At 44.8% G+C, this 24,393-nt stretch overlaps 1 protein-coding gene across 1 annotated transcript in view; it reads right to left on the reverse strand.

Annotated features, from left to right (window-relative positions):
- GRIK4 (glutamate ionotropic receptor kainate type subunit 4) overlaps nt 1-24,393 on the reverse strand; it is a 315,020-nt gene that overhangs the window by 138,093 nt on the left and 152,534 nt on the right. The window contains exons 4-5 of the mRNA XM_037029059.1: nt 20,676-20,773; nt 16,283-16,448 (exon numbers count right to left, since the gene is read on the reverse strand). Of these exons, the coding sequence (XP_036884954.1) occupies nt 16,283-16,448; nt 20,676-20,773 (264 nt within the window). The remainder of the gene's footprint in view (nt 1-16,282; nt 16,449-20,675; nt 20,774-24,393) is intronic.

Genomic DNA, 24,393 nt, shown 5'->3' on the forward strand with positions numbered 1-24,393 from the left:
CCAAGAACAGGCAGGAAGGGCCAGAACACAGAGGCTAGAGGAGAAGAGAGAGAGAGGGGTGGGAGCAGACATCTGGGCTCTGTCTGGCCATCAAGATCGACCCCTCATCTGAGCAAAAGGATGAGTGTGGGAAGAACGTGGCCTCTGTGCTCCCATTAATCTCCTGACTTCAGGCTGTTTGCATCCAGCTTGGGCTTCAGCCACAGGGCGCAGCAGGTGTCCCTGCCTGAGAATGGCCTTCGTGTGTCCTGAGTCACTTCACACACACATCACTGACCCTGAGATAATACCAGGGAAGCAGGTATAGTCATTATGATACCCACATTATATTATGTATATTATATTATACCTATATTATACATGGGTCACTGAGGTGGGGGAGATTCAGTGAATGAGATCCTAGAGCTACAGAACCTGGAGCAGGGCAAGATCCAAGCCCAGGTTTTCTGACTCCGAATTTGGGTCTCTGATTCACCACCTCAGTTGGTGTGGGAAGGCCTCAGTCCTCACATGAAATAGGAAAGATGGTCCCTCACTTGTGTCTCTTCTCCTCTCCTCCAGAGAGGCAGAGAGAGGAGGTAACAAGAACCATATGACCATGAAAATGAACTTAATCTCCCTTTTCTTCACACGTATAATTATAATGCTGCTAGAACCCTCATAAATTATTATCATGAGGTTTAAATGAGGTAATTTAAAATCCTTAGTAGTGTTTGACACATAGTAAGTGCTCAATAAATGGTTAATTTTTTGTCACTATGAGCAAAAGACCTCCCACGGCGCTTCCTGGGGGTGGCATAGACAAAAACTACTATTGCCCCAGTTACTCTCTCTCACAAGAGGCCCTGGATGTTATTCTCTCCACCCCCAACCTTCACTCCCTCCTGCCAGGACCAGAGTCATAGTATAAAGTAACAGTAATCAAATGTGTATTATGTTCTGGGCCCAAATACCTTCCACTCAATTACCCTGGGAGGCATTATTATCCCTACTTTACACAGGAAGGAACTCAGGCTCAGAGAGGTAGAGTGACCTGCTTACCATCACACAGCTCATGAGTAGTGGAACGGCCTGGTGTGATGGCAAAGATGGTTCTCTTTTCTACTGCGCAGCTCTGAATTCTCTTCAGCGGCACTTACTTCCAAGGAGACCAGGGTTTGCTCTTCTCCAACAACATGGTTACAACCAAGCTTAGTAACGACAAGGATGTTATAAGGACAGAGCCAAACTCTGGTCACTCTGTCTAGGGCCTGACCCATCCTTGTTCAAAGGGATACACAAAAGAGAGGACAGGAACTCTCTGGTGTACCGTATGTACACTAGGTGTGGACACTTGTTATATCCTGAGTATGTTGCCCTGTGTGATCCCCTCAGCCATCTGGGAGAGAGGTAAACTGTCCCTTCTAGAAAACTGACCCCACTTTTTAGACAGGACAGCAAGAGGCTAGAGAGTGCCTGAGTCCCTTCCCCAAGGTCGCACAGGCAGTGGGATAAGTGGCAGAAACACAGGACACAGGAAACTTAGCCACAAAACAGATGTGAAAAGACTTAGAAACACCAAAACAAGTATGTAAAAAAAGATTTTATCTATGTACAGAGAAACCAGGATAATACACAGCATATTACACTTGTGACCACAAGGCATCAAAAGCTCCGGGTCCATCTGGAGAGTTTCCAAGGTAACTCTAGGGTGTGATCACACCCTAGGGCCCTGGGGGCCACAGTGGGGAAGCTCAGCTCTCCTTGCAAGACCCCAAAGAGCAAATCTCACCTCCGGCTCTGTGGAGATACAGGATGACCTCCGCTCCCCACCCCTTCTGCTCCCCCTAGCCTAACTAGAACTAGGTTTGTGGAGATAATTTCTTTTTCCCATCAGAAAAAATAATGGAATCTACAACAGAACTCTAGTTGGTCCAAAACCTGCTTATTAAAAAAAAAAACTACTTTGGGGAAGAAAGAGAATAAGTGGTTTGATTCCTTGTGGGATGATCTCCATTATGCCTAATTTTAATAGATGGAAAATAGAATTAAATTCCTGTTCCTAATTTGACTTCCAGTGTCTCTTGGCCCTGAATTAATAAGGAAGATGGAAGAGTGTCTCCTCCCAAGTTCTGAGCTGCATTTCCCTTTAGTCCCTCATTTCTTCATCTTTTGATTAGATTTTTAAATCCTCTTTGCCCTGAACTTCTGCTCTGCCCCACCTTCCTTCCCAGGGCCCTGGTAGGTGGGACTAGATTGATGCAGCAGCTTAGACAGATGAGCTCCCCAAGTAGAGGTGGCCCCCTGTGGTTGGTGAGCCCCCTTGGCTGTGGGCTGGGCACCTCCACTTCTGGGGAGGCTCATCCTCTCCAGCACTGCAATGCGCTCCGCTATCCTGCACCCTGCTTGAGGGAGCAAGGGGACACACTGCTCTAGAGAAGTCTCTGCCCTTCAAAGGACACTGCCTGCCAGGCAGTCTGCCCCAAGGTGCTGCTCTGAGGCTGTGTGCAGACAAGGGGTGGGAGGAGTCGTGGAGGAGGCAGGCCTGGATCAGAGTCAGAGGTCCTGAGTTTGTCACACACCAGCTGTGTGATTTTAAGCAAATCCCTTAATAATTCTTTCTTGTCTCTAGAATGACTGGGAGTGGGAGGAGGTAAAACATAAATGAAAGTGCTTTGCAATCAGCAAGGAACATTTAAATAAAAGGAATGTCATTATTCTAATAGAAATGGCCCTGGGCCAGGAGGCAACAGAATCTAGCCTAGTGCCCAGTGGGTAGCAGATGCTTAACAAACATTGAAAAACTCCCTTCCCAAAGCCCAGGAAGAGCTGAAGAAGAGGAAACAGAGTTCAGGTTGATAGCAAGAGGGACTGTGGCTAGACACAGAAAGAACTTCCTATCGTGTCGGTGAGACATTGCACCCAGCACTGAAGAAAACTGCAGGAGAATCTTTGCCTGGAGATATTTACAGCCTGTTCCTTGTCTCTCAGCATTCCCACTGCATGGGGTGCACCAGTTTGGTGCTGCCTAAGTGGGCTTGTGGCAGAAATTTCCAAGGGAGAATTCCTGATTCTGTTACACTATTCAGTGGTGCAAGGATCCCACAAGAGGAGGACCATCTGGTGGAACACAAGCTTTCCCAACCATATTCTATCAAATGGTAGCATCCTATGGGCTCTCAGCTCAGCATCCTTTGGGGCTTACGGTCAAACCTATTTGGAAGATGATGTGGTGAAATAGCTGTTTTGGTACAGGACAATTCAGAGTGTCCATGCTAACATGTGCTGTGAGTCTCTACACGGGGGAAGGAGCACAGAGTGTTATCCAACATTTCTGGGTTTGGGAGGGAGGGCCATAAAATTCTGTGTTCATAAAACACTGATTATCTGAAGTAGCATTGTCCATCTGAATTTTCAGTGGAGATGTTCTATATCTGCACTGTCCACCTGTGGCCACTGAGTGCTTGAAATGTGGCTGGTGAGACTGAGGAACTGAATTTTCAATTTTACTTACTTTGAAGTGGGGAATTCCAATACCGCTATATCTTGGGTTGTTGTAACAAATAAGCTGTATATAAAGCACATATTGGCTTCCAGTCCAAAATAGCAGCAGAGGAAACCCTGAACTCACTTGTTCCCAGGAATGCATGGAATTTATACCTACAGACAGAGCAATGCCCTTGAAGAACTGAGGGATGCAACAAATGAGAGAGAGAATGAGAACGAACACAGAAACTGGACTTCCTAGCTCTAGCTCCGGTATCTAGCTTCATGACTTACTCTGAACTCTCTTCAGTTGGCACTCAGCCTAGTCCCTGCTCCTGCCCAGGTGTGGCTTGTCCCAGGACTTCCTGCAACCACAGCTGCTTCAGCTACAACATCAGAGTCTCACCTCAGGGAATCCTTACCATTCTCACCCCCTCTAGCTTCTCCTCCAGGTCCTGGTGTGGCTGGTCCCTGGAACTACTGGGACTACAAGAGGCATGGGCCCACTCCAGCTCCAGCTCTAACCAGTCTTCCAAGGTGGTCTCAGTGCAGCTTACCCCCAGGACTTCCCGTGGACCATTCCCACTCTAGCTACCCGTGCCTTAGTAAGACTGGTCCGCCAAGGACTCCCTAAGGCCCACGCATGCTTCAGCCCCAGCTGGCCTGCCAAGAACACCCAGCACATGCAGTCTAAAAAGAAAGAGCTTGTATATAAGGTCACTCCTGAAAGACCAGGAGAGGTTGCTGTTTTGCCTAACTCAAAGACACAAACACACAGAGACAGATAAAATGAAGAGATAGAGACTTTGTCACAAACAAAAAGACCAAAACGAAAACCCAGAAAAATAACTAATAAACAGAAACAAGCAATCTATGAGATAAAGAGTTCAAAACACTGGTTATAAAGATGCTCAAAGATCTCAACAAAGACATTGAAAACATAAAAAAGGAGACAGAAAACATAAAAAAGAACCAGTCCAAAATGAATATAATAATGAAAATGACAGATATATTACAGACATGAACAGCAGAGCAGATGAAATGAAGCAGAGGATCTAATCAGTGATTGGGCAGACAAGGTATGGAAAACACCCAGTCAAAACACCAAAAAGAGAGACTTCCGCCAAGATGGAGGCATAGGTGGAAACACTGTGCCTTCTCCCACAACCAAGTTTGAATACAACAAACGTTTGGAGAACAAAGACACAGCCAAAGACCAGAAAATTGAATTATACAAAGTCCGACAACTACGAACCGTTCAACGGGGATGGTAAGAGGGACGGAGCCAGCAGCGGAGCAGGGTTGGGCAGGACAGATCCCCCGACCTAGGCGCACAAGTGGCCTGGACCCAGTCAGGGTGTGGGGCAGACTGACTGCGGTCGCACATTTGCGCACAGTGAGATGGACCACGCAGGCCCCAGGGGGCGAGGGCTGGCAGCGGTGGCATACTCCTGTGCAGTGGGATGAAACACGTGGGCCCAGTGACGGTGGCAGCTGTGGCATCTGTGGCTACCGCGCGGGAGGCGGCAGACGGGATGCCATTGTTCCTCTTAGACCCCGCCCCCACATACAACGTCACAACCCAGCAACTTAGTTGCCCTGTTCTAGTGAACACTTTAGGGCTCTGATCCTGCTACGGAACAGGCACGAACAACCCAAAAGATGGCGCAAGAGGAACTCAAAGTCCCAGAGCCGATAACTCTCAGCGACTGAGAAATTGCCAGCCTCTCAGAAGCACAATTCAAGACACTTTATCAGGATGCCCACAGAACTGGTTGATTATAGTCACAAATTAGAGGAACATATGAAGGCTAAACTAATTGAAATGAAGGGAGATGTCCAGGAAACGAATAGCGATGGAAAGGAAACTGGGACTCAAATCAATGGAATGGACCAGAAGGAAGAACAAAACATCCAACCAGAAAGGAGAATTCAAAAAAATGAGGAGAGGCTTAGGAACCTCCAGGACATCTTTAAACGTTACAACATCCGGATTATAGGGGTACCAGAAGGGGGAAATAAATAGCCACGAGTGGAACAGTTATTTGAACAAATAATACAGGAGAACTTCCCCAGTCTGGCAAAGGAAATAGACTTCCAGGAAATCCAGGAAGCTCACAGAGTCCCAAAGAAGTTGCACCCAAGAAGGAACACACCCAAGGCACATCATAATTACATTAGCCAAGACTAAAATGAAGGAGAGAATCCTAGAAGCAGCAAGAGATAAGGGACAGTCACCTACAAAGGAGTACCCATCAGACTGTCAGCAGATTTCTCAAAAGAGACCTTACAGGCAAGAAGGGGCTGGAAAGAAGTATTCCAAGTCATGAAATCCAAAGACCTACAGCCAAGATTGCTTTATCCAGCAAAACTTTCATTTAGAATGGAAGGACAGGTAAAGTGCTTCTCAGATAAGGTCAAGTTCAAGGAGTTCATCATCACCAAGCCCTTATTATATGAAATGCTAAAGGGACTTATATAAGAAAAAGAAGATAAAAATATTAACAGTGAAAGGACAGCAAACACACAGTTATTAACAACCACACCTAAAACAAAAGCAAACCAAGAGGACAGCTAGATGAGGAGTGGAACCATAGAAATGAAGAACACATGGAGGGTTAGCAACAGGGGGGTGGGAGAAGGGGGGAGAAGGCACAGAAAATAGCATAGACAGTAGGTAGAAAACAGATAGTGGGGAGGGCAAGAATAGTAGGGGAAATATAGAATCTAAAGAACTTGAGACACGTGGTTATAAACTAAAGTGGGGAAAAGGGTGGGGGAGGGAGTGTGTGGGTGGAGAGGAATGAAGGGGGGAATAAAACAACTGTAATGGCATAATCAATAAAATATATATTTTTAAAAAAACACCAAAAAGAAAAGGAATTTTTGAGAGGAGGTTTCAAGATGGAGACAGAGTAGCATGGAGGGAATCCAGCTCCCGAATACCTGGTAGAAAATCCAGGAGGATCTACTGAGGAACAGAATAATCAACCAACAACTTCCCAGCATTTATGAAAATAAGAGACCAGAGAGTGTGACGGAGGGACCAGACAGCTGCTGGTCAGTGAGGACTCTGGTTAGTGAGTGAGGACAAAAGCGGCTGCGCCCGTGTCCTCGTACATGAGTACAGACAAAAAGTGGTGGCGCCTAATGACCTCGGTGCTTCTGCCACAGCCAGCGGGGAAACAGAGGCCTCGGTTTGGGATGAGTGCCAGGGCACCTGCTGCAGCAGGAACTCCAGAAGCCCGACACCCAGCGGGTCTACAATAGACTCTGTGGGAGCTGTGGGCCTGCTACAGGGTCTGTGGGAGAGAACTGACTCCCTCCCTCCCTGTCTAAGCAAGGCTGGGCAATACCTGGTAGAGACCTGTGGGCTTAAGTTTACGTAAAGTGTAACAAGGTAAGAGGGCCGTGTTCAACTGCAGACTCTGTGATTACCAGCCCACCAGCCCGCCAGCCCCGGGGAATTGCAAAGGGCACTGTTGTTGCCCATCTTTGGGGGATTGGGCTGGGCTGAGAGACAGGCTTTATGGAGAAGTCTTTATTGGAAAGTGAACTGAGGCGTTCTCTGACAGCAACTTGCCTCATGACCCAAACAGCCCAGCAGCCATCCAAGGGAGGGGTGGGAGCACTTGGGTCCTGCCACAGGACTGGGAAGGACAGTGCCAGATCCCACGGGGCCCAGGTAGCCTGCCAGCGGTGCAGGCGCCCAAATCCCAATCCGGTAGCCTGGCTGGTGCGGGTGCGAGAGTGTGCTCGCCTGCATCCCAGCCCACAGAGAGGTCCTGCTACAACCAGAAAAACCGGTTTGGACAGTTTGAAACTGACAAGGGAAGATTTTTTTTAGCAACTTCTTTTCTAAGTAATCTTATATATTTTAATTGTATTATTGCTCTATCCTTCAATACTTTGTTCCTCTCCTTTCTTTTTGTCCTTTCACTACCTTGTCTGCCCAGTCGCTGATTAGATCCTCTGCTTCATCTAATCTGCTCTGCTGTTCATGCCTGTAATATATCTGTCATTTTTATTATTATATTCATTTTGGACTGTTTTTTTTTGTTTTCTGTCTCCTTTTTTATGTTTTCAATGTCTTTGTTGAGATCTTTGAGCATCTTTATAACCAGTGTTTTGAACTCTTTATCTGATAGATTGCTTCTTCCTTTCTTTGCAAACTTTTTGCTTATTCCTCCTTTCCCCTGACTTTTTTATGTATGTGTTGAATTGTTTGTTTGTTTGTTTGTTGCTTAGTTTTCTTTTACCCACAAGAGACACAAATAACTGGGAACTATGAAAGGACCATAGTGGGACCTAAAGAGGGGGCATCTCAACAAGAGTGACACAGAGACAAATTTCACTTTGCTATAGCACAGAAGCCTCAAGTTGCTGCATACGTGTATTATTATTGTTTTTTCATTATTGTCACTTCTTTTTTATTTTAATAGTATCTTTGTATTCCTCCTCCTTCTGTATAGGTTTCTTAGTCTTGGCTGGTTTTATTGTATTATTTCACAGGTTGCCCTGTTCTTTCCTCCACAGTGTATTACTAATTTTCTATACTTCACACCACTTGCTTTCCTTTGGCATACTACCCAAGCTCTATAACCCCCATTTGGACAGATCACATAAAGTCTGTCATGTGAATGTTGCTCTAATATTATTGTAAATAATAGCTGTTCTATACAATGGTAAATACTTCACAACACATCTCTCAAAACTTAGAACACCTTACAGGTTCCTGAATTCTATTACTGTAGTGATTAACTCTATTTGCTCACATGCTACACCTGGTTACTATTCTTTACTCTCACCTTACCTCAAAATCTGACCTCCCGCAACCTCATTGCTTTCTAGATCCAACTCACAAGCCTTCTTTTCCCAACAAGAGACTTATCTTCTGTCCATCCTTTCTTGAAAGTGGCAAGCTGGGTCAAAGAGTACGGTTAACACTATACATAGCATTAAGATTGTCTATTTCTTCTCTACGGACTGTAACTGTAAATAATATGAAACACTCTTCAGCTGTCATAAACCATTTTGCCTCCCCAGCCAACTGATGACATATGCATAAAAAAAGGACTAGGTGGAAGTGAAGAATGCCAAGATACCTGCAGGAGACTGAACCACTGAATTTCACAGGCATCCTACCACAGAAGTTCACACCATAAACCCAGGACACCAGAACAGATCAATTTAAGAAGCTGAGGCCAAAAGAAGAGTATCAAAAACAATGGGAAGACAAAGAAATAATCCCCAAATGAAAGAAAAGGAGGAAGTCTCAGAAAGAATGTTAGATGAAATAGAGGCAAGTCAACTATCAGATAATGAATTCAAAGCACTGGTTATCAGGAAATTTAAAGAGCTTACAACGAGCTACCAGAAACTAGAGGGGAGCTAAAATGATCTTGCCGCAAACTATATCCACATGAAAAAGGAATAGAATCCATCAGCAAAGGCCAAGAGGAAATGAAGACTACAATTTCTGAACTGAAGAACACAGTAGAAGGTATGAAAAGCAGGATCGATAAGGCAGAAGATCACATCAGTGAGTAAGAGGACAGAGTAGAAAGAATCTCCCAGACAGAGCAAGAGAAGGAAAAGAGGGTAAGAAAGAATGAGGAGGGATTAAGAGAAATGCAAGACAATATGAAACATAATAATATCCAAATAATAGGAATACCAGAAGGAGAAGAGGAACAAGGGATAGAAAACCAATTTGAAAGAGTAATAACACAAAAGTTTCCTAATTTGATGAGAGAAAAAGTCACACAAATCCAGGAAGCACAGAGAGTCCCAATCAGGTGGAACCCAAAGAGGCCCACTGCAACACACATCATCATTTAAAATGGTAAAACTCCAAGCCAAAGAAAATCTTAAAGGCAGCAAGGGAGAAAAAGGAAGTAACATACAAGGGAGCCCCAATAACGTTGGCTACTGACTTCTCAAGGGAAACATTCCAAGCAAGAAGAGAATGGCAAGAAATATTCCAAGTAATGAGAACCAGAGGCCTACAATCAAGGCTACTTTACCCAGCAAGGCTCTCAATCAAGATAGAAGGCCAAATAAAGAGCTTCCAAGACAAAAGAAGTCTAAAAGAATATGCCTCCACCAAACCAGCTCTACAAGAAATACTAAAAGGGCTGCTTTAAGGAAAGGAAGGAAAAGAGAGAGACAGAGAGGAACTGTGGTACAAAAATGGCAATGAATAAGTCCCTATCAATAATAACCTTGAATGTAAATGGATTAAATGCTCCAATCAAAAGACATAGAATAGCTGAATGGATAAGAAAGCATGACCCACACATATGCTGCCTACAGGAGACCCACCTCAGGACAAAAGACCATCACAGACTAAAAGTGAAAGGCTGGAAACAAATTTTCCAAGCAAATGGACAAGAAAAAAAAGCCGGGGTAGCAATTCTAATATCAGACAAAATAGACTTCAAAAAAAGGGCCATAAAGAGAGACCCAGAAGGTCACTTCATATTGCTCAAGGGAAGAATCCAGCACGAAGACATTAACATCATAAATATATATGCACCCAACATAGGAGCACCCAAATATATAAGAAAAATCCTAGAAGACTTCAAGAAAGATATTGACAGCAACACAATTATAGTAGGGGATTTTAACACCCCACTGTCAAAAATGGACAGATCTTCCAAACAAAATATCAACAAAGATATAGCAGCATTAAACGACACTCTAGAAGAAATGGACTTGACTGATATATATAGAGCGCTTCATCCCAAAGAAGCTAAATACACATTCTTTTCAAATGCACATGGAACATTTTCAAAGATAGACCACATGATAGGACACAAAATGAGCCTCAACAAATTCAAGAAAATTGAAATCATACCAAGCATTTTCTCTGACCACAAGGGACTGAATTTAGAAACCAACCCCACAGGAAAAAAACCAAAACACCCAAAAGCCTGGAGACTGAATGGTATGCTAGTAAACAACAAATGGGTCAAAAATGAAATTAGGGAAGAAATCAAAAAGTTTCTGGAAACTAATGAAAATGAACTCACAACAACCCAAAACTTATGGGACACGGCCAAGGCAGTCCTGAGAGGGAAGTTCATAGCAATACAGGCTTACCTAAAGAAGATAGAAACATTTCAAACAAACAACCTAACCCGATGCCTGCAAGAACTTGAGGAACAACAACAAAGACAGCCCAGAGCAAGTAGAAGGAAGGAAATAACCAAGATCAGAGCAGAATTAAATGACATAGAAACTAAAAGCACAATTCTAAGGATCAATGAATCCAAGAGTTGGTTTTTTGAAAAGATAAACAAAATAGACAAGTCTTTAAGTAGGCTCATCAAGAAAAGAAGAGAGAGGACCCAAATAAACACAATCAGAAATGAAAGAGGAGAGATTACAACTGATACCACAGAAATGGAAGGGATTGTAAGAAATTACTATGCAGAACTGTATGCCAAGAAATTGGAAAACCTAGGTGAAATGGACAAATTTCTAGAAAAATATAAACTTCCAAATCTCAATGAAACAGAAGCAGAAAACCTGAACAGACCAATCACAGCAGATGAAATTGAAGCAGTAATCAAAAAACTCCCATCACACAAAAGCCCTGGACCAGATGGTTTCACAGGAGAATTCTACAGAGCTTTTAAGGAGGAGCTAACCCCTATTCTTCACAGATTATTCCAAAAAATAGAAAAGGAGGGAAACCTTCCCATCTTTTGTTATGAAGCCAGCATCATCCTAATTCCAAAACCAGATAGAGACACAACAAAGAAAAAAAACTTTAGGCTAATATCGCTGATGAACATAGATGCTAAAATCCTCAACAAAATATTTTCAAATTGCATCCAACAATACATCAAAAAGATCATACACCACGACCAAGTGGGATTCATCCCAGGGATGCAAGGATGGTTCAATATTGGTAAATCAGTAAATGTAATACATCACATAAACAAAAGCAAAGACAAAAAACACATGGTCATATCAATAGATGCGGAAAAAGCTTTTGATAAGGTACAACACCCATTTATGATAAAGGTACTCAGCAAAGTGGGAATAGAGGGAGCATTCCTCAATATAATAAAGGCCATATATGAAAGACCTACAGCCAACATCATACTCAATGGGCAAAAACTACAAGCTTTTCCACTAAAATCAGGAACAAGACAAGGTTGCCCACTTTCACCACTTCTATTCAATATAGTATTAGAAGTTCTAGCCACAGTAATCAGACAAGAAAAGGACATAAAAGGCATCCAAAATGGGAAAGGAGGAAACAAAACTGGCATTGTTTGTAGATGAAATGATAGTGTACCTGGAAAGTCTTATAGTCTCTACCAAAAAACTGCTTGAACTAATAAATGAATTTGGCAAAACAGCGGGTTACAAAGTCAATATCCAGAAATCAAAGTCATTTTTGTATACCAACAATGAAACAGCAGAAGCAGAAAGCAAGAAAAAAAATCCCATTCGATATAGCAAAAACAAAAATAAAATATCTAGGAATTAATCTAACCAAGGAGGTTAAAGTCCTGTATGTAGAAAACAAAACAACACTGAAGACAGTAATCAAGGAAGACACAAACAAATGGAAACATGTAACATGTTCATGGATTGGAAGAATTAACATCATCAAAATGTCCATACTTCCCAAAGCAATTTACAGATTCAACGCAATACCTATTAAAGTACCAATGGCATATTTCACAGACATAGAACAAACACTTCAAAAATTTATATGGAACCATAAAAGACCCCTAATAGCCGCCACAATTTTGAGAAAGAAGAACAAAGTAGGAGGGATCACAATACCTGATATCAAACTGGATTACAAGGCCACTGTAATTAAAATAGCATGGTACTGGCATAAAAACAGGCACATAGACCAATGGAACAGAACAGCGAGCCCAGAAATAAACCCACCTCTCTGCAGTTAATTAATATTTGACAAAGGTGGCAATAACATAAAATAAAGTAAAGATAGCCTCTTCAACAAATGGTGTTGGGAGAACTGGACAGCTATGCGCAAAAAAATGAAACTCCAGCACCAACTTACACCATACACCAAAACAAATTCAAGGTGGATAAAAGACTTAAATATAAGCTGTGAAACCATTAAAGCCCTAGAGGAGAGCATTGGCAGGAAAATCTCAGATATTCCACGCAGCAATATTTTTACTGATATGTCCCCTAGAGCAAGGGACATAAAGGAAAGAAGAACCAAATGGGGTCTCTTCAAAATAAAAGCTTCTGCATGGCTGAGGAAAACAGTACCAAGTTAAAAAGAGAAGCAACAGCTTGGGAAAACATTATTTGCCAATGATACCTCAGACAAAGGTTTAATCTCCAAAATATACAAAGAACTCACACGACTCCTCTCAAAGAAGATGAGCAACCCAATTAAAAATTGGGCAAAGGACTTGAACAAACACTTCTCCAAGGAGGACATACAGAGGATCCAGAGACACATGAAAAGATGCTTGATATTGCTAGCTATCAGAGAGATGCAAATTAAAACCACAATGAGATACCACTTTACACCAGTCAGAATGGCCATCATAAACAAAGCAACAAACAACAAGTGCTTGAGAGGTTGTGAGCAAAAGGGGACCCTAGTTCACTATTGGTAGGATTGCAGACTGGTATAACCACTATGGAAAACAGTATGGAATTTTCTAAGAAAACTAAAAATGAACATGCCTTTTGACCCAGCAATTCCACTGTTAGGAGTATATCCTAAGAACCCTGAAACACCAATCCAAAAGAACCTATCCACCCCAATGGATAGGTTCATAGCAGCACAATTTATGATAGGCAAGAGTTGGAAGTAACCAGATGTCCATTGGCAAATGAATGGATCAAAATCTATGGTACATTTACACAATGGAATTCTATGCAGCAGAAAGAAAGAATGCACTCCTACCCTTTGCAACATCATGGATTGAACTGGAAAGCATTATGCTGAGTGAAATTAGCCAGGCGGTGAAAGACAAATACCATATAATATCACTGTTAACAGGAATCTAAGCAATAAAAGAAACAAGCAAGCAAAATATGACCAAACACACTGAAATAGAGAACAGGCTGACAGGGATCAGAGGGGAGAGTGGAGAGAATCACAGGGGAAAAGGGGAAGGATTCACATGAAGAAGCATAAAGGACACATGGAAAATAACTAAGGCGGGGTGTGGAAATGGGAGGGAGGTGGGGAGCACTGTTGGTGTGGGCAGGGCTGGACACATAAGACAGAAAACTGTACTTGAACAAGAATTAAATTTTAAAAAATAAAATAAAAGAAAAAGAAAAAGGAATTTTTTTAAAAATGAAGATTCCATAAGGAGCCTCTGAGATACCAACAAGTACACCCATATTTGCATCCCAGAAGAACAGAGACAGGAACAGAGAACCTATTCAAAAAACAATGGCTGAAAACTTCCCCAACCTGGTGAAGGAAACAAATGCTTAAATCCAGGAAGCACAGAGAGCCACAAAGAAGATGAACCCAGAGAAGTCCACAGCAAAGCACATCATAATTACAATGCCAAAGGTTAAGTCATTGGGGATTTTTTTTACTTCAAAGTTAGACACCAAGAAAAACAAATAAGCTTAACTATATAGCAAATGGGTAACAACAATATTAAAGGAAAATGAAAAAGGAAGAATTCGAGTAACTTTCAGCTATAATACTTTCACTTCTTTCAGTCTGAAGATAAAATGATCAGAAGAACTGCAGAAAAACTTAAATGACTTAATAGATTAGTAGGTTTATTGTTAACAATGGTGTGGGTGTAGTGATCTGAAACAAGTTTTTCTGTATTGTAGAATTAAACAAAGGAGCAAATATATGGATTGTCTTGGGAGCCAGGCTTCTCATGATGAGATAAAGGAGCTATAAACATAAAATGATGAAAGGCAAGAATATCAGGAAATAGATATTTCCCCAGTCTTTCCAGTAAAAGGACAGTGGCAATGAGCACACCTAGCTTCCAGACCTCAAGTTCCAATATCATGACCCACTAAAAAGAACCAGGGGTCCTGGTTAGCAAAGTGGCTGAGCCTAGGGCTGGGGCTGGGAGTGCAGGCCTAGGCCATTTTGTGCCAAAAGTGAGAATGTGCTCAAAGAATGGCAGGCATGGAAGCCAGTTGGAAGGAGCTCCCAGTGCCAAAACTAGGACCATCTGAGCATCAAAATTAGTAATGATAGTAAAGGACTATAACCTACTAAGTAAAATCAGAATTCATGGATCCATATTGACAGAAGTAAATAAATAAGCAAGCAGGAAAGAACCTTACAGTAAAATGTCAATGAATAAATGTGGAAGGAATGATAGAGTGTAAAAATCACTATCTGGTGATCATTAGAGTCATTGGATTTGGGAAAGAGCCATCAATGTACTGAAACTTCAGTAATCTCCCCACAGCTTAGTTATTTATTACAAAGGGGAAAATAGTAACTTTACAGTAGAGAAAATTGGAGGACATGTCCAGGACTTGGGGATCAAAGTTAACATCACTAATATGGGAACAAGTCACGATTGCTCGCTACCTCACAGGATCAGTGAGGAAAATACAGCATCACTTCTGGGGTATTCCTGCCACCTACACACAACCTGAATTTAATGGATTATCAGACAAACCCAAACTGAGGCACATTGCACAAAATAACTGGTCTCATCTCTTCCAAGTGTCAAACTTGAGAGGGCAAGACTAAGACTTACCCAGATGAAGGAAGACTAATAAGACATGACAAATAAAAAGTAATAGGACATCTTGGGTTGAACCTAGCCCTGAAAAATTATTTACTACAGAAAACAATGGGTGAAATCTGAACAAAGTCTGTGGATTGGGGATAAAAAGTACACATAGATGAAACTCAGTTAACTTTACTTCTCTTTTAGCATCAAGAAAATCATCAGCCTGTGTGGAGGCCGTCAGCTGCAAAGGCATGGTGAAGGAGGTGGTTCTGAGCCTTGGCAGGGGGGCATTTGTCTATAGATGTTGTTGGGATTCCAGGAGGGACGAAGAACTCAAGCGTGCAGAGCAGTTCTGCACAGTCACTGAAGAAGCCCTGGTGGCAATGGCATTGCTCTGCCAGTGCAGCCCACTGGAACTCCTGGGCCAGCCCTGCACAGGTGAGCTGCACAGGACACAGATGCTGGGATTCAGGCACTGGGCTCACTGACAGCCAATGGTCAGCTCCTGCCTAACTGTGTGTAAATGTGCAGCTGTCATGGTGCACATAGGTGCACAGATTTTTCTGGAAAGTGCTGGTTTAAATTAACTACATCTCATAAGCACTAAACTGATGTCAGAAATTGTATGAGAGTCAGGGAAACGCATTTCCAAAACATGCATTTGCAAAAAAGTGCTTTATCAGGAATTGACTTTGGACCTTGTTTCATCAGCAAAATCTGCTCTCCTGGGGAGGAAGCTCTTCAACCCATCAAGTACAAATGCATCCAATTTATATTTCCCCTCTTTCTCTGTAGCTGCTTAACAATGAGGCTGAAAATGTGGGAATTGAGTTTGCAGATGCAAAAAGGCTTGGAGGTTGGCCAGTCTTCTTGTAACCCAGTTCTCTCTGTTCTGCCCATGTCTAGGGAATTCTGTCAAAGGGACTGTTCTCTTTTTCTCACACACATGCATGCACACATGTGTGCACACACAGACAACAACAAGGATATATGGGAATGCCAGAGCCCCCTGTTTATCAGATCTGAGGGAGACCTCCCCTCCCTGGAATGTCTCCAGCCAGGGTCCAATCAGGTCAAAACCAACAAGCGCTGACTGCCTGGGCTGGAGGCTGCCTGAGGAAACTTACATTCTGCTTTGGCACAGATGAGGCAGGCGGTAGTGCAGTTGAAGAAGTTCAGGATCCCAGCTACAGCCACACTGATGTCGGTGTTGCTGGGGTGGAGGTTCAGGGTTGTAAATCTCTGGGACTGGAGCTTGATAAACTCCTCTGGGGCCACTTTGAAATGGGGGACCTGGGAGGAGGAGCAAAAATGAGCAGCAGAAAGGACCCAGAAAGAGAAAGAAAGAAAGAAAGAAAGAAAGAAAGAAAGAAAGAAAGAAAGAAAGAAAGAAAGAAAGAAAGAAAGAAAAGAAAAGAAAAGAAAAGAAAGAGAGAGAGAGAGAGAGAGAAAAGTTAGATAAGGCTGTAGAGGGGGAATTCTTTTATGTAAGACCATTGCCGCCCACCTGTAGGAAACAGCTTGCAGGAGTTGGGACACCCCCGCCACAGGAGAGGCTGGTATGACCCCCCGACAGCACAAGACAGGAAGATCCAGGACAGGAGCCCTTTAGAAGGAGGCCTGTGCTAATGTGGACCTGGAGCGGGGTGTGTGGCCCTGAGAGGTAGGCAAAAAATTATCTCTTTATTCTCAGAGAAACTGTCCACTGCTGAGCAGCTAGACTAATGGCTCTTGAAGGCATAATACTTCTAATATTTTACCTGTAGTTAATATATCAGAGCAGAGACGGCAGAAGGAGAAAAACACCACCTTGGGGACTAAGAAAAGAGGCCATCGGCCCACTTGAGACAATAGGGCTATCAACCAGCTCCCACCAGGTTCCTGGGTGAAAGCCTGTGATGAGTCCCTCTGTAAATGTGCCCATGGGGAAAGAAGCCTCTCAGGCTGAGAACTGATCTGCAGATCCTTCCAATGAAGCCAGGTAAATAAAGACCTGCTTTGGCCTTGTTAAGATGGTGTCAGCTTCCCTCTGCACCTATTACTGACATTTGCAAGAGGCACTGCTTCTGCCCTCTGTCTCTTCTCCTGGGAAAGGATATTAACAGGCTTTGCTGGTGGCTTTATTGGTAACTTACACTATTGGGTAGGTAATAGGGCAGTTAAAATGTAATAAGCTGCCATCCACCTTGATTTTATTCTGTCTCCCTTATCCCTGGAACCCAGAGCTGGGAGAATTGAAGGCTGTGTGGTGCCTCCATGGGAGATGGGGCTGAAACCTCAACCTTCATTCCCCCTTTGGACGAGCATCCTGTGGGAGAGCTAAATTACAGCAAGCATGGGTTTGCACTGAGGTTAAAGCAAGTAAGATTGGGGACAAACAGCAGGAAGAACTTCCCGATGGTGAGTTGATTGGCTCCTAGAATGGGTTATTCAGAAACCACTGCAGAAGTCTTCTTTGCCTGGGCTGGCCCAAAGTCTCAGATGATGTTGAGATGGTCCCTGTAAGAGTCTTCTACTTTATTGTTTAAGCTTCTGAGAGAAGTCAGCCAGAGACAAGATCTCCTGTGGGTCTGGATGAGGGGCTAATGCAGAAACTAGGATTGGCCCTTGAACCATACAGAGAAGGCAACCAATATTTCCAGCAGAGACTGAAAAGTATAGACTTAGGGAGAATCTACTAAGTTATAAGATAAGACTCTAAGGAATGAAGTTGTATCATAAGAGGCATGTCATAAAGAACCTTTCTTCACAGCTTATATTTTGCATCCCATATGATCTGTCTAAAATGAATGAACTTTGAAAGGATACAAAGGGGCAAGATGGAAGCTAAGTGTGGACAGGGCCAGGGGCCAGACCAGTGACTCACGGGTCTGAGTATCTCTGACCAAGGCCCTCCCTACATGGGCGTCCTGCCCACAGGATCCCACCAGCACCTAAATCAGGCTCCACCAGAATGTGTCCCTAGAAAAACACATCAATCCTTGATCTTACAGCTGAATCAGGAAAAAGATTCAGGTCTGAAAATTTGGGTGTGCATCCAGTTCTGCTGTGTGATTTGGGACAAACTTCTTAACCTGTCTGGCCTTGCTAATACAGAGATAACAACAGGTGCTTCTTGGAGCATCCCGATGATAAAACAAGATCCTGTGCGAAGGGCAGAGTAGCTCAGTACCTAACATGTAGAAGGCAGTTCCTTCTCTCTTCCTCTTTCCCCTTTCTCCCAAAATGCAGGAACTCCCAAAAAGGCTCTGGGGGCTGTCTGTGCAGGAGTGGAGGAGGGTGAGAGGCTCCCTTTGAGGGGACAGGGGTGGGAGAATTCAGTAGAGCCTGCCATTCTGAGGGCTGCTGGGGAAGCAGCCAGCTCCTCTACAGAGCCAGGCAGACATGGCCCAGAACCAGGAGCAATCCATTATTGATTTGCAATTGCAAATGAAGCCCAGGGAACCCTTACAGAGATGTGTAGGAGAAGGAGAGGGAGCATAATGGAGGGGAGGGCAGAAATGCAGAATGAGGCTGTCACAGGGCTCTGGAGATGTTAGCAGCATTTAAGGAAATGAAGTCCTTGGTGAGAGCTCCATTTCTTTCCCTCGGAGCTGGAAACTGGTGTAAGGCAGTTCAGCCTCATACAATATTAAAAGAAATGCATAATCTGAACACAGAGCAAAGGTTGCTGGAAAAAACATGGCCAGCCAAAGGAGGGGTACTTGTCTGGCCAATCCACAACACAGAGACATAGCAGGTGGCAGGGCAAGGAACATGGTGGCAAGTAAGAGTCTCCACCTCCCGTCTGAAATGCCAGACAGGGTCAGAGACATGCTAACTGAGATAAAATACTCACTGAATCCCAAGAAGAAGCCATTCTGGAGTGGGAGTTGGGGGGATGACTGTATGGGACAATGAGGACAACATGATGGGGAGGAGGGAGAGAGGAGAAAAGAAAAAAAGGAAGAGCGAGAACAGCAAGGAGAAAATGGGAAGTCTTGGCAATCTCGCATGTGAAGATCACAGCAGCCATCACTGGAACTCAGCCTGCCAGAAGCTGGTGCAATCACTGGGAGGCTGACAAGAAGATTCAGATTAAACTTCAGACTCAACTTCCTGGGCCCAAGGACTGGGAGAGGCTGGCAAGGGCTGCAGTGAAAGAGAAGCTCGTTGTTTGGCCTGGGCTGGCTCAGGAGTCATCTCTCAGGACAGCTAAGGGGATGAGGGATGGCGAGGTCCACATGAACTTGGCTTCTGGCAAGGCTTCAGGGCCCAGCCTACAGGGCTGCTCCTGGCACTGGGAGAGCAAGGCCAACCCCAGGACTGAAGATCTGGCCACGTGGCACAGTCATGGGTGGGTGACAATTCTGAGGGAAGGCTCATGAAATAGGGAAGATAAATATTTTGCCCAAAGCCTCAAAGACTTGCTCAGCCTTCTGGCCATAAGAAAAGAGGTGGCATCAAAGGAAGTAGGTTCCAGAGGGCCTGGGGTAAGCAGAGGCCTGTCTGCTACTCCACCGCCTCTGCAGGGGCTGCTAGCTAAGGAGGTCCTGTCTGCAGAGGTGTTCTGCCGTATTTCTAAGAACCAGAACCTCCAGGCCCCTGGGACAGGTAGAAGACAGACTGACCCTCCCTCTGCCCTCTGTCCTCCCCATCCCAGACCCTGTCCTCATGCCCCAAACCACCAAGCTCCATCTCTTCCTGAAGAACCTTGGGGACCGAGAGAGGATAAGCCATCACCTTACCACTGCCTCCCAGGGATACACTTGAACATGAAGAAGGGATTGATTCCAGAAAGGACTGGGAAAGATCCCCTCAAAAAACAGAACCCCTGAACTTTCTCATTTGTTTTCTCTGGCAGCAAAGGAAGGAAAGAGTTGATGAACTCAGGAGCAGGCTGTCCCTCAGAAACCCACCCTGCCATTTTCATCTCTCATGCAACTAGAACTAGATCTAGAGGAATGGACGTGACACTTTGAAAGGAGAGAGATTCCAGTTAAAGGAGGCACCTCAGGAAGTTTACTGATTTGATAAGTCAACCCTGGAACTGGTCAATGAGGAATAAAGCAAAATAAAATCTCCTTTCTGGAGAACTTATCAAACAAAGGTTTTCAAACTGTATTTTAACAATCCAGTGTAGCAATACCTTCTTCCCCAAAATCCCAACATCTAAACACAGCCACTGATCTGGTCATGAGGAGCTCAGGCTTCTGCCCTCTGGCCTCCCCGGGACCACCACCATCCCCAACTTCTCCCTCTGCCCACCTCCACCAATGCCCCCCAGCCCCACAGAGCCCTGGGACTCTAAAGAGCTCAGCTTCAAAATCCTATTGTCAAAGCTCTCCTCTGAGTCCCCTACGTCCAAACAACCTGGAAAATAAAGGTGCATGTCCAACAAAGGGCCATTCCTTTGATTTGTAGTTCTGCTCACATTGTTTGTGACACACACTAGGCACTTCCAGCCCTGAACAGTCTGCACCATCTTGGTACACAGGCTGTCAGCCTGTAGAACGGTCCCCCACCTGGCCCAGCACTCACCTCCTTCTCCCCACAGATGTTGCTAATGATGGAACTGGAGGCAGGGCTGGAGGATGGTCCCAGGACAGCAACCACCCCCTTGGGGAGGATCTGACACACTGCAGCCAGCAGCAGGAAAAGAAGAAAAGAAACAAGGTGCCCATCAGGGGGGTGTGGACAAGCTGCCCTGCCTGGGCCCCACCCTCTGAGGCCTCCAGCCTCATGCCACTGCCTCTCCCTTTCCACCCATCACTGCCCATTGCCCCCCCCCCCCGCCCACACACATACACACACACTTCCAAATCCAATGCCCTCCTTCCCCTGGACTCTGAGGCTCCAGGCCAGTTTTATTGGAGTTCATGGATGGTATTAAGTGAGGTAATGACACAGAGTGTGACAACATACGGCCACAACCAGCAAGGTATATGAATCACGGGGCTGCCACCGAAGGCAGGTTTATGGTGAACTCTGCAGATTCCTTCTCACCTGCCTACAGCAGGTTGTCATTTAGCTTTCTTTCTGCTCTCGTTAGACTTCAAACCCCTCAAGGGCAGGAGCTGAGCCATACTTTCTCCCAGTTCCCCCTTTCCCTTTCCTGGTGCCCATCACACTTTTTGGCCCTAGTAAGTGCCCAGTTCATATTCATGGAGTGAGTGGACGGACAGATGGACGATGGGACAGGCAGTCAGAAGAGGCAGAGTCTAAGGCTATTGAGGATAAAACACTATATACTGAGAAGGATGGGAGACAAAGGAGGAATTAGATGGAGAGAAAACATGAGCTAATGCTCAGGACACACACAATCAGATTAGAACAAAGGAGCCACCCCTCAGAACATGCACTGAGTTTCCTTGTAAAATGTCCTTCTCCTTAAAACTCAAAAATTTTGATCCTGGGCACATTTTCCTCTGATTCACATCAAAGTCAGGCAGAGCCATTTCCTAAGCCAGTAAACTGAGTTGAAGGGACAGTCCAGGGTTGTTCCTTGTTGAGTCAGCTACAAAGCCACCCCTGATAAAGTCCTAACTGAAGGCCACATAAACAAGTGATGACATTAAATGGGTGCAGGTGGTGAGGTGGAGCACAGGGTTCAAATCGCACTTGAAGGATAGATTTGCAAGGTCTGCTCTCATTCTGCAGCTCAAGCAGAAGTCCTGCAATATCACAGATGTCAGCTGACCAAGAGGCTGGGGAAAGTGGTACCTGAGGGAGGGAGATCCGTCAGTGCTAAGTGTCAGAACCATCCCCACAGGTATGACCAGGCTGTAACTTTGAAGAATGCACTTCAAAGTTCAAGCTACGTTATCTCATGTGATGGCAGCAAACATCATCCTCATGCCTGCTGGATGCCTAAGCTCATCAGCCAGCAAGGTCAGGGCCAGCATTGGAGTTCAGGTCTGTGGAACCCACCCAGTGTTCATTCTACTCTCTCACAGTCACCTCCTGTGTCTGTCCATCTCTTCACAGCCCTGCACAGTTGAGGCCCCTACTCTACCTTGTCTCACTACATCTGCTTTTCCAAGCCCTCTTCTCAGCTCTCATCCTGCTCTCTTTGCTGCGGTTTGACACATTTGATGCAGTTGTGCTTTACACATTTATAACTCTTTCCAACCCTCATTTTTACCCACTCTTCTCATCACTTTTTCATTTTCTCTGCCAGCTCCTGTTCCTTCTGCCACCTGCTGAATTAGTATTTTATCCATGTCTCACTCTACCTGAGCAATCTCACCCTTGCCTGCAGTTTCCACCTTTATCTCTGCCCAGGTGATCCTACACTCTGACCTATGTCCTGGGTTACATAATCAAGTTCCAACTTCCTGCTGATGTCACTAGAGGAAAGTCACTCACTCATGTCCACAGCAGGGAGGCAGAAACACAGTCACTCAGGGCATGTGCTCTGATGCAAGACTGTCTGGGTTTGAGTCTTGGCTTTGTCCCTCATTAGCAGGGAGACTGAGAGCAAGTTACTGAATCTCTCTGGGCCTGCTTCCTTATCTCTCAAACTGAAGCACTGGTGGCTCCTCTCTCATAGGCTTGTTGTAAGAATTAAATGAGTTAGTACTTACAAAGTGCCTAAAGTGGTACTGATATTGATACAGGGTGCAGCCAAGGGGGGCCCAGAAAAGATTTGGAATGGTGTCCAGAACTCAAAGTGTACAGAAATATTGGAGGAAATATTAGGATGTCCTCACCCTCCCCCCCCCCCAAGGTGTCAGTTGGGGGAAGGGATGAATGGAGCAGGGCCATTGAGAGCTGTTTTGCATAGCAACAGTTTTGCAGCTAACCTCTGGAATGGTATTTAACATATCTATAACCTTTAACTGGTTTCATAGATATGTTAAATAGCTGTGGCCAAGTTTTGGGCCAGGGAGAAGTGAGTGGCGGTTACCCAGGCTGGAATTGGGGGATTGGGAGCTGCTTCTCTGAGAGAGGGCCTGCTTGAGAGCCATGTGGCTTTAGCAGAGTGGGGGCTAACCAGGCTGGAACTGGGGCTGCTTCTCGGAGAGAGTGCCTGCGAGAGAGCCATGTGGCTTTAGCAGAGTGAGGACCCCCTCTTGGCCAGATGAGGGGGAGAGCCACGCTATTTAGAAAGATGTAGACCCCTGTAGCCATTAGGAGGGAGAGCCATGCAGTTTCAGCAGAGTGCAGACCCCCTCTTGGCCAGGTGGAAGAGAAAACCACGCAACTTTGCCAGAATGGAGATCCCTGCGGCCAGGTGAAGAAGAAAGACGCGGCTTTGGTAGAAGAGGCCCACACGGCTTTGGCGTGCTCCCTTTGGCTGAGTAGCCTGGAAAGCAGGAGAGACTTTGACTAGAACTTGGTACAAAGAACTCTTGCCAGTGGAAGGTGCCGCATGACTTTGGATTAATTGGAGATCCTGCCTGGACAGGCAGACGACGCAGCTCACGTGCCAGCGGCCTGAAAACGGACGTGTGCTCTTTTCCTGATTTACGGTACCCGGAGTTGGGACAGTGGGAGAAGGGAGCGCTGTGTGTGTGTGTGTAGGTGTATACCCTTAAAGACTTTAATATTTCAAGGAAGGCATTAGGCCTGAATAGCATTAAATAAACATTTTGTTTCCTTTTCGCAAATCTCTGGCATTGAGAGATGTGTTTCCAATTGGCGGCGGACAGAAGGACCTTAAGATTTTAGTGTATCGTCCTTGGGAGGGGTCCCTATTTTCTGCAGCAGTTTTTGGCATCCCTTGGTGGGCCAAGTATTGCCCCCCCTCTCGGACCCTTTGTTCGGTAACAATATGCCCCACACCTGTTTATATTGTGCCCACTATATCGTATTTGCTACCTACTGTACCTTCTATACATTATCTGATTTGACCTTCACTTTTAGGAAGAAGATTTGTTGTTATCCTCACTTCACAGATGGGAAAACTGAGGCTTACAAAATTTCAATAACTTGTCAACATCACATAGGTAATATGTAGAGCTGGGCTTGAACTTGGAGATCCATCTGGCATCATAAGTGCTTAACCATTGCACTTCCTCCCCTTAGCTCCTCAAAATCAAAACTGCAGTCACCCTTGACTGCCTGGACTTTGCTCACTGAATCTATTAACTTGCTACACCAGCCAGGGGCCAGGTTGATACAGGGTGCAGCCAAGGGGGGGGTCCAAAAAAAGATTTGGAATGGTGTCCAGAACTCAAAGTGTATAGGAATATTGGAGAGACAAATAAGATGTCCTCACCCTCCCCACCCCCGCCCAGGTGTCAGTTGAGGGAAG

This window comes from Sturnira hondurensis, unplaced genomic scaffold (genome assembly GCF_014824575.4).
Source record: "Sturnira hondurensis isolate 20B ecotype Veracruz unplaced genomic scaffold, ASM1482457v3 Scaffold0020184, whole genome shotgun sequence".
In the NCBI taxonomy this organism is placed as follows: domain Eukaryota; kingdom Metazoa; phylum Chordata; class Mammalia; order Chiroptera; family Phyllostomidae; genus Sturnira; species Sturnira hondurensis.